This window comes from Thamnophis elegans, chromosome 5 (genome assembly GCF_009769535.1).
Source record: "Thamnophis elegans isolate rThaEle1 chromosome 5, rThaEle1.pri, whole genome shotgun sequence".
NCBI classification, from domain to species: Eukaryota; Metazoa; Chordata; class Lepidosauria; order Squamata; family Colubridae; genus Thamnophis; species Thamnophis elegans.
This window is the reverse complement of record NC_045545.1, coordinates 34,371,997-34,389,216: the sequence shown is the minus strand read 5'-3', so window position 1 is coordinate 34,389,216 and position 17,220 is coordinate 34,371,997. Positions and strand designations below refer to the sequence as shown.

At 43.3% G+C, this 17,220-nt stretch overlaps 1 protein-coding gene across 2 annotated transcripts in view; it reads left to right on the top strand.

Annotated features, from left to right (window-relative positions):
- Nucleotides 1-17,220, top strand: part of RNF11 (ring finger protein 11) — a 37,371-nt gene that overhangs the window by 10,174 nt on the left and 9,977 nt on the right. Inside the window, exon 1 of one of the 2 annotated variants that reach the window (XM_032218158.1) lies at nucleotides 16,505-16,637. The exons of the other annotated variant lie outside the window; for it this stretch is intronic. Within the exon in view, the coding sequence (XP_032074049.1) occupies nucleotides 16,581-16,637 (57 nt within the window). The 5' untranslated portion in view covers nucleotides 16,505-16,580. Of the gene's footprint in view, nucleotides 1-16,504; nucleotides 16,638-17,220 lie in introns of those variants that run through there. 2 annotated transcript variants of the gene reach the window in all.

Below are 17,220 nucleotides of genomic sequence, written 5' to 3'. Positions count from 1 at the left end.
AAGCAATATTATTTTATTGTTGAATCTCATTATTATGGTTCATTGCACCATCTGCGATGTTCAGACTGGATTTGGCATTTTGCCTACCTAGTCCTTCCCAAGGACCTGCAATAGAGAGTGCTACATATATTACCTCAGGATATAAGCTGTTTCGAGTAAAGCTGCCTTTTGCAATTGACTGATAGTGAATTTGTCAATGCCGGTGGTGTTCAAATGGTGCTCTAGTTGTTGTTGTTATTTGTTAAGGCTACCCAATTCCAATAAAACTCTGGGTGCCTTATGTAATATTAAGTATGCAATTAAAAACATACTATAACAAAACAAAACATAACTGTTTGGATAAGATAACAATAACAATCTATTTTTATTGACTAAGTCATAGCTGTGTTGTAGTTGCTCAAAGTATAACATTAAAATCAAAAGGGAGTGCTGTGTTGTCTGTCCTGTCAAACAATAATAACTAGCCTATCCATGTTTATTATAGTTTTGCATTCTCAAGTTGCTTGTAAGACACACCCATAATATGTATCCTCATGTACATTTCATTTCCTAACAGCATACACAGCCACAAATGGCTATAATTGTTTCTAAATGTTTGTGTAGCTGTGACCTTGACTCAACACTTGTGTTTTCATTTCTATTTCTCAGTATGAGAATAGAGAGGAGGATCTTTTTATAATCTTTTTCTTTGCATATATTATGTAAATATAATCAGCTTTTAAAAGTAAATTTACAGAGTTTGTCAACATTTGATATTCTCCTTGTTGGTCTTGCCACTTAGTTCCGACATCCCTTTGAATGATAAGTTGGATATTTTAACAACTGAGACCAGCATATACTGTAAAGTCTGTTTTAACATTTGCAATATATGCAGCTTTTCTCTTCTCCCTGAATGTTTAGTACTCACGAAATAAATCTGTCCCTACAACAATTCAGTAAATAGTAGCATACAAGCATTTACCGGTACCTCCATCTGTTGATGTATGTTATATATGTATATTCCATAATTACATTTAAAATCAGTTCTAAGAAGTTCCTAGCCTTCAGTAAGAATCCAGCAGGTTCAAGTTGACCATACTGAGGAAAATTTAGGTTAAAATTAAAACGCCTCAATGCTTTTCTTTACATAGAATTTGTGTCCTTTTTTTTTAACCCTATCTGTTTTTTCACATGAATTCTTCAGGTATCTGAGCATTTTAGTTTGATAATATATATGAGAACTACAGTTCCCATAAAGAAAAGAAAAGAAATCATAAGATTTTATTTTTTCTGCTGCATGAAAAATCTATATTGGCAGATTTATTTGTAGCCAAAGTGACACTTTTTTTTTAAACTGGTAATATTGTCTTTGTATATTTTAGCAATTATACTAGTTGAATTCCTGCTTTGGTAGAGTGATTATAGCCTCTTTGCAGTTTGCTGCAGAGCATCTGTTTTCAATCATTTTTTTTTTCATTTAAGAAAAAATATCTTAAATTTTATTTCCTAAATTTCAAATATTGTGAGAAATGGGACAGTAATCTATGTTTGGTCTCTAGTAAGAATTTGCGTATTGTGGACCGATTTTTGGTTTGTGATGTAATAGTCCTATTGTATTCCTAAATGCTTTAGGAAAAGTTGTAGCATATATTGTGCGAAGCGTAATATACGTATGTCTCTTGATTGAGGAATGTAGAGTTTTTTTTTAGATACAAAAATCACTATCTAGCTACCTCTTATGAGCATGGAAGAATTTTGAACGTACAGGATGATTTGCAGTTGCTACACAATTCTAGCTGTTTTTTAGAAGGAAATTACAAAAAGTCATATCTTAGTCAAAATTCTGCCTTGCATTTTCTCTGATTTAGCTGAACTGGAAGTGAAAGGATACAAAGTAACATTTACAGGACATAAGAATAACATCAGAATAGTCCTGAGTAGCTGATCTAGTGGAATTTATATATTTCTCTAGTTTTAGATGGTAGATGCTTAGCTTTTATTTCTGACATTGCTTTATGCTGCATTGATATGGTCTATTTAAATTCTGCCAACCATAGCTTAAAACCTGGCTGCCTTCTTTGTACACCTTTAGCTTGAAGGCAGAAGAAACAAAGCTGCAAATTAGACTTTTTAAATTAGGCTTCTTATTCCAAATATCAGAGAGAGAGAGAGACAGAGACAGACAGAGAGAGAGAGAGACACTGGAGTTACTTAAACTAATAAATACATGGTGCTGCTTCACGAATGATATGACTGTAGTTCTTAATTTGTTTATATACAAGCAGTAAATACATAATCACAAAATAATTCTTAGCTATACTTTTTTGTGAAAAATGAATGAGGAATATAGCCCTTGTACTTGTGTTGCATCAAGGTTGAATTTCTCTTTCTGTTATCAAATATGATCCATCTACTAAGACACCATGATAGATACTGCTCAAATGGTTGTTTCTTACCTAAAAAGTACCTATGTTATCCATGTCTTTAAAAAAATCAGTATATTTGATCTTTCTCTGTGTGTATGTTTTTCTCTCTCAATATAGTATACTGTATGTATGTGTGTGTGTGTGTAAATAAAATTCATTTGCTTAAAAATGATAATAAGTTGAGTTTGGATGTGGTACACAAATAATTTGTGTATTGTAATATCCACATTTTGATTAAGATGCTATATTTATAATTTTTAAAGAAAATTGAAAGATAGTTAATCAATCCTAATTTAATTCATGCAGATTGTATTTATTAACATAGATTTGGGAGCGATAAGACATTGTTTGGCCTTTGTGAACTAAAGCACAGGGCAGCTTTAATGGTCAGCCTGTGATTAATGTAGTTTCTGTTTCTTGTATGTGTATCTTCGGTGCAAACCTCGCTTCGGTATTAGAAACAGTTAAGATTTAAATGAAATCATTCTTGGACGTGTGCCCTGGGAATTAAAATTGCACAGTCACTGCTTGCAGAGACGGGCTTATCGCAAACAGAAATATAAACTTGCTATACAGTATACAATAATTTATTGCAAACATAGAAAAGCCAATGCAGTGGCAAAGTTTTTCTGGGGATTTCCCCCCCTCCACGACAGTTTATTGTAAAAAGCCAATAAACTGCTTGTTTTGAAATGTGTTGTATGAAACAGTTTTCTGTCTTCCAGTGTATAATTACTGCAAGGTGGAAGAGAATATATGTCAGCCTTTATTGACCAGACATTCTATACTTTGACCTGGTATTTTATTAACTACCACTTTGTTTTAATCAATAACAATCAGGAAATTTTCCTGTTTATGAGCACTAATAGCTACATAGCACAAATAAATGAATGAAATACTTAGTGTTGGAGTATCATGTTAAGATCCTTGTTATCTCCTAAGTTATTGGATCCTTGTTATCTCCTATTTATTTCATAGAAATCATTGTAGCCTCTATAGACATATTGAACCAGATGACAAAAGGAGAGTGCCATTCAGACAATAATGCCTGTTTGTACAATTGCCATTGATATTCCATATTATAATCCTGTGATCTATCCCTGTCTCTGGACCCGTTGCTTAGCTCTTCATATTATAATTTCAAAGACTTGCACTTCATTAATGAAATATAACCTCCAGATTGTCTGTGTGGAGCCCCATGGGGCCTGGACCTAAGTTATGTTGTTAAAGGGGGTTATCCGGTGAGACCTGAAACTGGAACTTTTGCAAGATAAAACAAAACCTATCGCACCTGTTGAGTACAGGAACCAGGTGAGGAAGCAGCACTGGTGAGCAGCTGAGGGTGAAAACTCAGCTGGCTGGAATAGCCCCTAGGATATTATCTTGGAATGAGAGGAACACGCTGTGCAGTAATTGAAGTGCAAAAAGCAATTGGTTGTAACGAGGAGATACATGGTTCATTAACAACTTTGTCATCCTCTTTTGATTAGTTTCCAATCAAAAGTTGCATGAATAGATAATAATATTATAACCCATGTAATATTCTGCTTAGGGAGGTTTTCTATGAAATGCAGGTGATAATATGTTTAATGGTTCTAGCCCAGACCTCATAAATATAAGCACTAGCCCACATTATGATACTAAACAACAGGTGAATGTTTGTTAGTAAATATCGCTATATCTGTATACTTTCTTATTTGTGGGGGGAGGAGAGGTTGGGTACATACATGAAGACATTAATATTCATGTTCATTAGTCTGTCTTCTGGAGAAGAAACCAAATGGTGGAAATAGAAGTTCAAATATAGGTCATTGTAACAGTCCTTGTCAAAATAACCTATTATTTAGGATATTATCAGAAAGAAATCAGTAACTGTATACAAAGAGCACCATCAAGAAGAATAGTTGTGGTTATTTGTCTCAAAGAATGAAATGAAGGTGCCTTACTAGCAAAGGCAAAAAACCAGAGCTATCACAACTGTAGCTGCATGTCCACATCCATTAAATGTGAAAATCCACCAGAAATATACACAAAGCAAGAGAGAAAGACAAAATAGAAATGCCACTTCATTAATTAGATGCACAGTAACCTCAGTCATACATTGACTGCCTAACTGGCCCAAACCATTTTCCTATTGTGCAATGTCCTGGTGAAACCTTTCCTCATGTTTGCTGCTGACTGCGACTAGATTTTTGGGAAAGAAGTCCAAAGTGTGAATGCAGAAAATGAATCTTCAGTGGCATGTTGCAATTCATGGCCTTGATGTTGTGAGAAGTTTGTCAAACAGCTGAATATTGTTTGGTGCTCTATAGTTGTCACGAAAATTCCCACTACATCTATGCATGCTTTCTAGCTGATTTTCTCTGGTCCCACTAATAGATCTTTGAACCGCTTGTCATTGATTACGTATCTGACAAAATGCCTTCCTTAATCTTGGCATCAAGATTATTCTTGGAAACATTTGTATGAACAAAAACCTTCATCTTTCTTGTCCATCACTTTCACAGAATTTTTCATCAGTCCAAGTTTTATTTGGAATGGAGGAAAAATATCTTTGTCAGGTCAACAAGTGGTTCATGTGCCATGTTTTTCCATCCTGGAACCAAATTCTTTCAGCGTGGCCATTTCTTTTTAATGTAATGCAACTGTTTTGTACAGCTGTCTCATTCACATGCTGTATGTAACAACAGGGTTTGGTATATCTGAGTTGCATTCTTAGCAACATAGCCACTACTCTTAGGTCTCCACAGATATTGTAGTTATACTTGGTACACCAGATGCTTCTTTTATGTGTGCAGCAGAGCCAACATGTACTGAACAGTGTACATTGCTATTGTGTAAAAACAGAAAATTTCTATAAAACAGTATGGGATAGGTTAATTTATGGGTTATTTTCATGATCAGCAGCCAAAAATCTATAAGATGCATCCAAAAGTATTAAGAAAGCAAAATCTTTGTTTTTCAGTGAAATCCACATAGAACATTTTATCACATTATTATATTATGGAGCAAACTAATCATCAGATTATTTTTATCTGGGTTTTATGAATTTCTAAGATACAATAACCTGTTTTTAGAGTATTACAAAATCATTATTAAAGCACATACTAATGAATATTGTACATAATCCAGAGCTGAGGGATGAGTAAGTGAATGAGGAATATTATTTATACTGAGTGAGACCACTGATTCCTCCATCCAGGATCTACATTCAGTGTCTGGAGGGATGGTGAACTCTTTCACACAGAGGATTCCCCAGTTTTAGTTATGGGTTTGAAACTTTACCCTGTAAGTAAAATATATTCTCTTTGAGATTTGAGAAGATTTGAGAAGTTTATTTATATGCCGCCCTTTTCCCTGGGGGGACTCAGGGCGGCTTACAACTCGAATCAGGGTGGCTTACAACTTCTTTAATTGAGTTACAGTCCTTCACTTAAAAATAAGGGTGAACAACCTCATGAACAACAAGCACAGCTACACTTTCAGATCTATAATGCCTGAGATGAAGTGCTGTGTCAGCACTCCTTCATTGGATAATCAGGAAAGAAAACCACAAGACTCCATTGATAGAAATCAAGTGTACTTTTACTAATTATTAATGAACAGAAGCGTAGCAAAGCGAAGTCTGATTATTTAGGCACGAAAGTAAATGATATATTGTATAACCCATTCCCCACCCCTTGGCATCCCATGCACAGTCCAATCATAATTCTCCCAAGTGTCAGGTGCGAGATAACTTCGAAAGGCATAACCAAGATGGAATGTCGGTGCTGTTGGCCTTGGTGGGAAACCTCCTCTGCATGCGCTTACGACGGGCAGTAGAAACTCCAGAATCTTCCTCCAGCACAACAATCAGTCCCCTCCCAAATACCATGCCCTCCCTCCCCGTTTCAATGGCAGCCGAAGCAGCAGCAAAGCAGAGGCTGACATCCGGCCCTCCTCCGGAAAAAGGCGGTCAGACCTGGAAAACGACAAAACACAAACAAACAGACGAACAACAAAAAACGGAAAAGGAAAAATGGGGGGGGGGAGACAGAAAAAGTCAGGAAGCACGGAAAACTAGGGCTTGTCAGGATAAGCAGAATAGAACTGGCGGAGCAGCTCGGGGCCCTGGACATGAGTCTTATCCACCCACTCGGCATGAGACAGGGGAAAATGCTTCCAAGCCACCAGGTACTGAGCTCGATTCCGCCGTCTGCGAGAGTCCAAAATTTCTCGAATCTCAAAATGCTGTTCACCATCAATCAATAGGGGGGGCAGGTGGCGGATCCACCGGCGGACGTAAAGGTGAAAAATGAACAGGCTTAAAGAGATTAACGTGGAAAACAGGATACACACGGTTGAGGTGCTTGGGCAGCTGCAAGCGAACCGAAACAGGATTGATGACCTTGATGATGGGAAACGGGCCCACTTACTTAGGCCCCAACTTCTTGAATTTCTGTGTAGTTTGAAGGAACTTTGTGGATAGATAAATTTGATCTCCCACATGTAGTCAGCAGGTTTAGCATGTTTCTTATCAGCCTGCTTCTTATGTGCGCGACACGCAGCGTCTAAAACCCAAAGTGCCAAAGGCCAAGCACGCCGTAAACGATCACTCCACTCAGAGATCGATGAAACTTGCGGCTGCTCACGAGGAACTACGGGAATAGGAACAAAATCCTGGCCAGACACCACCCGGAAAGGGGTGAAACCAGTGCTGCTATGTACAGAATTATTATAAGCCACCTCTACATGCGGCAACAAGTCCACCCAATCATCTTGCTGGTAGTTGATGAAACAACGTAAATATTGCTTCAGAACAGAATTAGTCCTCTCACAAGCCCCATTAGTCTGAGGGTGATGGGCGGAGCTTAAGCCCTGGGCGGAGCCAATGCGCTTAAGAAATTCTCTCCAGAACACTGAGGTGAATTGCACGCCCCTATCAGAAATGATGCGATCAGGCACCCCGTGCAAACGATAAATATGAGAAATGAATAGTTTAGCGAGGGCTTTCGCAGAAGGAATCCTTGGGCAAGGTATAAAATGAACTTGCTTGGAGAACAAGTCAGTAACCACCCATATGACCGTGTGCCCCTGGCTCTCAGGAAGTTCGACAATGAAGTCCATAAAAATCTCTTTCCACGGGGCGCCAGGGCGAGCTACAGTCTGGAGCAAACCCTGTGGTTTTCCAGGCGGGCGTTTAGCGGCCGCACAAATGGGACAGCTGGCGACATAAAGCTCAATGTCCTTTTTCAAAGAGGGCCACCAAAACTGCCGTTTGACAAGATGTAGTGTCTTCACGAACCCAAAGTGCCCCGCTAACCTGGAATCATGAGCCTGTTGGAGAACCACTAAACGAAGAGAGGTAGGAACGTAAAGCTTCGCCCCAATCCATGGCAAATCATCTCTCATGGTGCATTCATTTTGATGCTGTTGGAACCAATCATCATGACGAAGGGCCTTCTTGAGATCGGAAAGAAAATCTTGAGACATGTCTATCTTAGAGCGTGCTTGTTGTCTAGTAACCACAGGAGCAGCGAGGCTTGACATGGGAACAACGGGCTGGACAACGCTGAGCTTAGAGCAGTTGTACTGAGGGAGTCTGGACAGAGCATCAGCCATGAAGTTCTTCCCCCCCGGGATGTACTTCAGGGTGAAATTAAAATGATTGAAATGTTGAGCCCAGCGCATCTGTTTAGGGGAAAGTCTCCTGGGAGTTCTCAAAGCCTCTAAATTCTTATGGTCAGTCCACACCTCGAACGGGTGCTTAGCGCCCTCCAGGAATTGACGCCATGTCGCCAGTGCCCAACGAACAGCAAATTCTTCTTTTTCCCAGATCGCCCAACGTCTTTCTGTGTCAGTGAGTTTGCGAGAGGTGCATGCACAAGGTTGTAATTTACCTTGGTCGTTGGTCTGAAGTAATACGGCCTCCACTGCCACGTCGCTGGCATCAGCTTGAACTACGAACGGCTTGTCCATGTCCGGGTGCTTCAGAACTGGCTCCTCGGCAAAAAGTCATTTCAACTTCTCAAAAGCAGCTTGACACTCCATGGTCCAATTCAATGCTTGCTAGGCTTGGGTTTGGGCCCACCTTTGGACTTTAACAAATTAGTGATGGGAAGTGCTATTTTGGCAAAAGAAGGGATGAACTGACGATAAAAATTGGCAAAACCCAAAAATTTCTGTAACTGCTTGCGTGTACGAGGCGCCTCCCACTCATTGACCGCTTTGACTTTAGCGGGGTCCATCTCCACACCTGTGTGGGAGATACGATAGCCAAGGTAGCCTATTTTCTCCTGGTGAAATTCACATTTGGACAACTTGGCATAAAGCTCCGCGGCCCGGAGCTTCTTTAATACTGTGTGGACCAACTTGACGTGTTCGTCACGTGTTTGCGTGTAAATAAGGATATCATCCAAATATACAATAACGCCCTTGTAGAGGTGGTCATGCAAAACCTCATTAATTAACTGCATGAAGACCGCAGGCGCCCCCTGCAGGCCAAATGGCATTACACAGAACTGGAAACAACCCAGGGGGCAGTTGAAAGCTGTCTTCCACTCGTCTCCCTCCTTAATCCGGACCCTATAGTATGCCTCCCGTAAGTCCAGTTTAGTAAAAATGCGGCCCTTCCCCAGCTGGGCCAGCATATCCTTCATCAGAGGCAATGGGTAGAGATTTTGGGATGAGATCAAATTAAGATTTTTAAAATTCACACAAAGACGAAGAGAGCCATCTTTCTTTTCTCTGAATAGTACAGGGGCAGCCACCTTGGGTCTGGCAGGTTCAATGAAACCCCTCTCCAAGTTCTTGTCAATAAACTTCCTCATCTCCTCCATCTCCCTGGGTGACATAGAATATATTTGTGTTTTTGGAAGCGCTACCCCAGGCAAAATCTCGATGGTGCAATCAGTGGGCCTGTGGGGTGGAAGCTTATCGGAAGATTTTTCACTAAAAACTCCTCTCAGGTCCCAATATTCTTTTGGAATCTTCTCCTCCCCTTCAATTCTCTCCTGGCCCCTGGAGGCCAAAGTGGGGTTGGAGCCAGTAGGCTCTGAGGCTTCGACCTCCCCGTCTGGGGCTGTGCTGGTTCGAATGCGCAGCCATCCCTCCCTCCAGTTAATGCGAGGGTTTCATTTACGAAGCCAGGGGAGTCCCAAAATAAGGGGTCTGTCCATCCCAGGTGCCACAATAAAAGAGATTAATTCTAGATGGGTTCCCATCTTCATTTCGAGAGGTTCAGTGTAAAAATGGGCTGGGCCCCCACCTGCAATGGACCCATCGATCTGGCAAAACACAATAGGGTTTTTTAAAGTCCTTAACTTCAAGCCCAGCTTCTCAACCATTGCTGGACTAATCATACATCTGGAGCAGCTGGAGTCCAGGAGAGCTGAAAGCTGTTCTGTCTCACCAGCAGGTGGCACCCTCAGGCTCAATTGGGATTAACATGGGGCGTTTATTTGAACTCACCCAACGATGTGAGGTGTCATCATCGGAATCATCAGAAGAGCTGGTGGTGACGTCCCCTTCCTCCTCCTCCGGCTGGAAACGGTGGGGAACATTCTCAGCAGCGCACGCAGCCTCTTTCTTCTTCCCTGGGGCCTTTCCCTCCCTCTTGGTAAGAGGTGGAGCGATCTGGGCTAGTTTAACGTGGCAATCCACGGCACGATGGCCTCCCTTCCCACAACGGAAGCACGTGAAAGGCTTGGTCTTGCCGGCGAAGCTTCCCCTCCTTTCACTCCTGATACGAAACGGGGCTTTTGGGGCTGGGGGGGGGGTGACCTCTCCGCTTCTTTCTCTTTTGTGTGTTGAAGTCTAGCCAAATCTAACTCAACGTCTGCTGCATTTTCGTACCAAGCAACAACATGTCTGGGAAGGTGTCTGTTAACGCATTGCTGGTAAATGTCCTCATTCACCCCCAAGGCAAATTGATCCAGGAGGGCCTCTTCTGACCACCCCCTCATATACGCTGATAGCTGTTGAAAATCCTGAACATATTCAGCCACTGGTCTATTTCCCTGCTTTAGGGCCATAAAATTCACCTTCCCGCGTTTCTCAATCAGCGGGTCATCAAACCTCTTCATTGCAGCCATAAAGTCATTAAAATTCCTCAGGAGAGGGGAATTGCATTGGTGTAAGCTCACCATCCAATCGGCCGCCTTTTCTTCCAATGAAAGTAAAATCATCCTCACTTTCATCCGTTTCTAAATCCGGACCATATATTTCCATATAATTCCAAATTTGAATGACGAATAGCCCCAACCTCTTGGGATCACCGTTATATTTTACTGTTAAGGGAGGGACTTTTGCGATTCGGCGTCTTCTGGGGAGCCCCCCTACTCTGGCAGCAGCCCTGGCTGGCGGGGGGAGGCTGGTTCTGGGTTTCCTTGCTCCCAACCTCCCTCGGCCTCTTCACCCTCCCTAAATTTATGCATGGAGTACCTTTGTTCAAATTCTTCCGTTTGCTCCCTTTCCATTGTTCTCCCTCGGGTCTTTCGCTCGGTCATAGCCTCCTCAAGGAGCCGTTTCGCCTCGGACAATCTGTAATCCTCGACCCCAGCTTCCTCCCATTCAGCTGGTTTCTTTTTCAGTCTCCTTCTGGTGACTCCTGCATCCAATTCTTCAGATTCCTCTTTTTGCCCAACTCCCAAAGTCCATCGGGGGCGAACCGTAGGCTCTTCTACTTTTAGGCCAGCCAGACTTTCAGGTAAAGATGGGTCTGCAGTTGCCCCTTCAGTCTCCTCTTCATCGCTCGCATGCAATGACATTTTTCTTTGTTCCTTCTTGTGAGTGCACCCCCCACGGTAGGTTGAAACTCCTGGTGGGGTGTATGAGACTTCGCTTATTGTCAGCACTCCTTCATTGGATAATCAGGAAAGAAAACCACAAGACTCCATTGATAGAAATCAAGTGTACTTTTACTAATTATTAATGAACAGAAGCGTAGCAAAGCGAAGTCTGATTATTTAGGCGCGAAAGTAAATGATATATTGTATAACCCATTCCCCACCCCTTGGCATCCCATGCACAGTCCAATCATAGTTCTCCCAAGTGTCAGGTGCGAGATAACTTCGAAAGGCATCACCAAGATGGAATGTCGGTGCCGTTGGCCTTGGTGGGAAACCTCCTCCGCATGCGCAGTACGAGACGGGCAGTAGAAACTCCAGAATCTTCCTCCAGCACAACAATCAGTCCCCTCCCAAATACCATGCCCTCCCTCCCCGTTTCAATGGCAGCCGAAGCAGCAGCAAAGCAGAGGCTGACATGGTGTTTGACTGACAATGATGCAACTGCAACTCCCACATCAGCTATGATTTATTCTGATTTCCTGGAAAATAGGGTTTCAGTATTTGCTGTTTGTTCTTCTTGGTAACTAGTTTTCCTTGAATTCAGCTTCAGAATGCCTCTTTTTAGAAAATGATCAGAAATGATATAACCAGATACAAAACAGTTATATTTTTACATCTTAGGATTTTGGAACGTGTGAGGCTGAATGAAATATAGTGCTGGCGAATCTGTTCAAGCCTAAACCTGCCAAAGCACAAACACAGTGCAGAAGTATAATGGAGAACCCTGGAGGGGAGAGCTGATCGTCTGTCATTTATTTTTCCATGTGCTGATGCCAAAACTAACTGTGAACTAACTGTGCTAGGAGAAAAGGCTCACAAGGAAAGGAGTTCCATCCTCCTGTATGCATCTTCTCCGCCCGTCAGCCCTCAATTTTATAGAGAGATTTTCAACATAAGATATTGCCAGTACCACATTTAACTTGTGGTTCTTGTTGCTCTTAAACTAGATTTCTGACAAGTAAATAAAATAAGGGCCCACCAAGGAGAGAGAGTCAGCAAATTTAACAAAGCCCTCTGAAACATGTAAACTTCTGTAGTTGTTCTTTTCTGATTAATAAATGATTACTTTGAGCCAAAAATGGATGGAAACAGACACATGCTTGTTTTTCTTGTCTATAAATAACATCCTCTGTAGGTTAACCAATATCTATCTGGCATCTCTTATGTTATTTGTCTAGTCCAAATATGAGGAAAATATTAATACTGCTAGCACATGAATATTTGATCTTTGTTTGAGAATTTATTCTTGGTTTACAATTTGGGGGTTAACATTTGGAATTTCACCCCTCCACCCCATTTTATATGCAAGAGCAAGGAACTCCTGAGGAAAAATCCACTTCACAGCTTGGTTTTAGCCATTACAGGTAATCCTTGATTTACAACCGCAATTGAGCCCAAAATTTCTATTGCTAAGCAAGACAGTTGTTAATGGAGTTATGCTCTATTTTACAGCCTTTCTTGCCAGAGCAGTTAGATGAATCACTGCAGTTGTTAAGTTAGTAACATGATTGGTAAGTGAATCTGGCTTCCCCATTGACATTGCTTCTCAGGTCACAAAAGATGATCACATGACCCCAGGATACTGCAACTGTCATGAATATGAGCCAGTTGCCAAATCAGAATTTTGATCACTTGACCATGGATGGATGCTTGTAAGTGTGAAAAATAAGGCATAAGTCATTCTTTTCAGTGTTGTTGTAACTTTGAATGGTCACTAAATGAAATGTGGAAAGTTGAGAGCTACTTGTATACACGAATAGCTTTATTAGCAATACAGCTATGGAAAGGACGCCTCTTGTAATGCATGTTATTGATAATGAAGCAGCTTTCTTTCAATTCTTAAAGCATTCCCATCTTTTGTAATGCTTGCATGTCTGTTTAAAAAGTCCCTCCCCCCTGGCTATTGTGGAGTGGGGTGTATGCATACAAAGAAAAGGTCCATTGGGATGTGGCCAGTTTATTGCTTGAGGAGAGTTTAGGTTATTGTCCCCCCCACCCCACTTCTGATGTTAAAATCTCATATCCCAAAACTTTTGCCCATATAATTCATTGGTTGAATATCTTTGTTGAGATTACAGTGCAAATACATAAATTCACAGAGATCGTCATCCATCAATTGATACCCTTAATCATAATCTAACCTATTTGGTGGGAGAAAAGTGCAAGGCGATTAAAATAAGTGGATGTAATCTCTTGGTCTACAAAACTCACTGGCAAGTACACAATTTTTGGCAGGCAAAAAAAGCAAAAGCAAAAGTTTATGTTAACTTACTTTGCACAGCCAAGTTCATAACTTATTAAAATTGTGTTTTCTCAGATGCGGAATACATTTAATATTACAGTTTGAAGATTATAGCTTGAAGAAATAGCCAAAAGGTTAAGAAGGGAGAAAGCAAATTGCTTTCACAGATGTATGAAATTGTAACAATTTGGTTTATAATTATAAATGTTACGATCATGTTACAAAAATGCTGTATGCTGTAGCAGCCAATTCTACATTCACTTTCAAGGGTGTGCTCTACATTCAGGTTAATTTATTTCCTATATTTATTAATTTGAAAAGGGCTCTACTGTAAATTTAAAGGCTCTTTAAACTCTTATTATTAATTCAATTTAACAAATGGAACTTATTTTGAAAATACTGAACTAAAACCACTGAGATTGCAAAATAATGACTAAGAACCTTAACCAGCTACTTAGCATATTGTAGTTATAGATGAATTCTGTTAAGAAAGTAAATGTTTTTAAATGTAATTTGGTATTGGATTGTAGCAGAATGTATATTTGCTTCATTTTCCAGAAGAAGGAAGGGAGGGAGTGGTCACGTGTGGGTATTCTCAAAGCCTGGTTGGTCCAAAGACTGAGAGCAAACTCTTAAATACTGGTGCCTTCCAATCCTGGCCCAGTTTCCTCTCAGTCTTTCTTGGTCCAAGTACTGTTGAGAATATTCCATAGGAAGGCTTTGTTTTAATGCAATCTGGCTTTCTATTTGGCTTAATTGGGTACTTTTAAATTCTTCAAATTCTGAATCCTCATTGCTGCGGCCCCAAGGGACAGTCCTCTGCCTCAGGCAGTTGGGGAGGGCCCGGTGGGGCATCTAGCCTCTCCCCCGCGGGCCCGGAGCCTCAGCCCTATCCCCGGGATTGCGGGGGTGCCAGCTCCAGGTGCAGCTTCAGGGAGGGCAGCTCCGTTTGGAGTTGAGCCCTGAAGTTGGCCTTTGGAGATTTCAGCGCCGTCATAGTGCGCGCCAGCTGACTGCGGAGCTGCCGATCGCTCTGGGCGGCTGCCGTATGGCTCTGTTTTGAATTTCGCTGCAAGAGAGGTTTGGGGGTGAGGAGTGTGTGCCTGTGTGCTCCCCCCGTCACTGTTGGGAGTGGCGTTGGCCGCTGGAAGCCAGGCCAAGCCACACTTTTGCCGTTGGTGCTCTCTTGCCTCCGCCATTTTGGCTGCCGCCACGTGCGCAAGGCCTTTGCCTTGTTCTGCAGCTGTTCGGGAGGCTCCACTACGAGCAGCTTCTTCCTGATCCTCCACTAGGCCCAGCAGGTCCAGGTCCCGGTGGGGCCTACAGCAGCCTGTTCCTTCTCCTCCTGCATCGGACACGTGAGTGGGGCATGGAGGAGGGATCGGAAATTTCCCAGGGCCAAATGGAAGGCCCGATGGTGTGTGGGGGGGATTTGGCGCAGGGGCCCGAGGAGGTGCCCATTCCAGGGCCTGGCGCGGCCCAGAGCACATCTAGGGCCTCCACTAGGGAGGAGGCCAGGAGGCACAAGGCCATTGAGAAGACCTTTGCCAGGTCAGAGAGGCAGGCCAAGGCTTCAAGGCCTAGTTCCAGAGACAGCTCCAGGACTCTACTCAGGCCTTTTTCTGGGCACTCCTCCCCTAGGGGCTTCAACCCTTCTTCTCCCTCAGCTTCTCCAGATAGGGCCTTCTCCTCTTCTAGGTGAAGGGGGGTCTCCCTTTCCCTCTCCTACGATGTCTCCAGGTTACACGGGGAAGGGCGGTGCAGACCCTTTAGAGGGTACTTCCAGAGGACCTTGCTCCTCTCGCAGGTTGGCTCCCCAGAGGCCTAGCTCTTCTTATGGGGATGTGGAGGATTTGGAGCATTTACCAGAAGGTATCAAAAGGCTTATTTCTGTTGCCATTTCGCGGGGCATTGCCCAGCGGGAGAAAGGCTCTTTTTCTTCCAGGCATGGGGGCCTGGGCAGGGCCCAGCTTCATGCTTCCTCTCCTTCCATGGTTAGTGAAGCTTTGATCATGGGGGAGGAGAACCTCCAGAACATGGGTTTCTCGGATGATGAGAATGTGGGTCCCTCAGATGAGCCCTCTTCTGCAGGCCTCTTTGTCCCAGCCATGTTCAAGATTCTCTTGAGCAAGGCAAGGAAGACCACCAATGTGGGGATTGGGGACCCTTCGGTGCCCCCACCTAGGTATCCTGACATGGCTGTTTTCGGCCACGGCCACAAACAAGGAGGAGGTTCCAGCTCCTCCCTTGTTTATGGATGTCCTGACCAACCAGTGGGCACGTCCCTCCAATTTCTCGACTCCTGGGAGTAATGACCGCCGGCACTATAACATGGAGCAGACTTTTACTCAGGCCGTTCAGTTGCCAGCCATTGACACTCCGGTGGCCGCCCTGGTCTCCGTCTCTCCGGTGGTATCGGGAGATGCAGTGGATAAATTGAAACCGGAGGATAAGCGAGCTGAGCTCACCTTGAGGAAGAATTTTAATGCCACTGCATGGGCTATCAAGTCCGCAGCTTCGGCTTCTTATTTCAACCGCGCCACGGTCATGTGGCTTAAGCAGCTCCAGGAGCGCATTCCCATCCAGGACGAGCGGCTTCACCAGGATCTAATCAAGATCATGGTGGCCTCTCAGTTTTCTGCTGATGCGACCCTGGACACGGTCAAGTTTGCGTCCAGTGCCTTGGCCACTTCGGTCACGTCTCACAGACTCTTATGGCTGCGCCACTGGCAGATGGATAACAAGGCCAAGTAGAATTTGACAGCCGCTCCGTTCAAGGGGCCTAATCTTTTTGGGGAGGCCCTCGACCCCATTCTGGTCGAGAATAAAGACAAAAAGAAGGTTCTGCCATCTAACGCGAAGAAGCCCGAGACTAGGTCTCATCCTTACCGTAGGCCGCAGTATAGGGCTGCAGATTACGACTATAACCAGCGTTTTTCTTCTTTCCACTCTGACAGGCAGTTTCCCAGGTCGCCCTTTCAGGACAGAAACCAACACCAGTCCAGGCGGCCCTTTCTTGATGGAGGCGGCTGTCCCTACTGCAGAGGGAAGTGACTCGAACCCGAGTCGTCCCATTGGCGGCCGCCTTTCCCTCTATGAGGATCGATGGGACGAGATCACGTCGGACGCTTGGGTCTGAGCCACAGTTCGTCACGGTCTCAGGTTAGAATTTCTCTCCACCCTTCCGAATCTCTTTAGGTCGTTCCATCCGTCCTGGAACCTGGAGCGCCGCCGCCTGATGGATCAGGCCATCGCCCACCTTCTCAACATTCAGGCGGTGGAGGCAGTTCCTCTAGAGGAACGGGGCCTGGGCCACTACTCCAACCTGTTCGTGGTTCCGAAGAGCTTGGGAGGTGTCAGCCTCTGCTTCGCTGCTGCTTTTTGGCTGCCATTGAAACGGGGAGGGGGGGGCATGGTATTTGGGAAGGGAATCATTCTGTACTGGAGGATTGTTTATTAGGGAGTTATTCTCACCATCTCTTTGCGCATGTGGAAGGAAGGGAGTTTCCCGCCGAGGCCAACTGTCCAGAATTCCATCCTGATGATGATTTTTGAAAATGTCTCCCACCTGACAGTTGGGTGAAATATGATTGGACTATGGCCTGGGGTACCAAGGGGAGGGGAATGAAACATGTATTGATATCTATTGCTTTCATGCTTTTTTATTCAGATTCAGCTTTGCTTTGCTTTGCTTCTAATCGTTTGTAGCCAGTAAAAGTACACTTAATTCTGAAATATGGAGTTG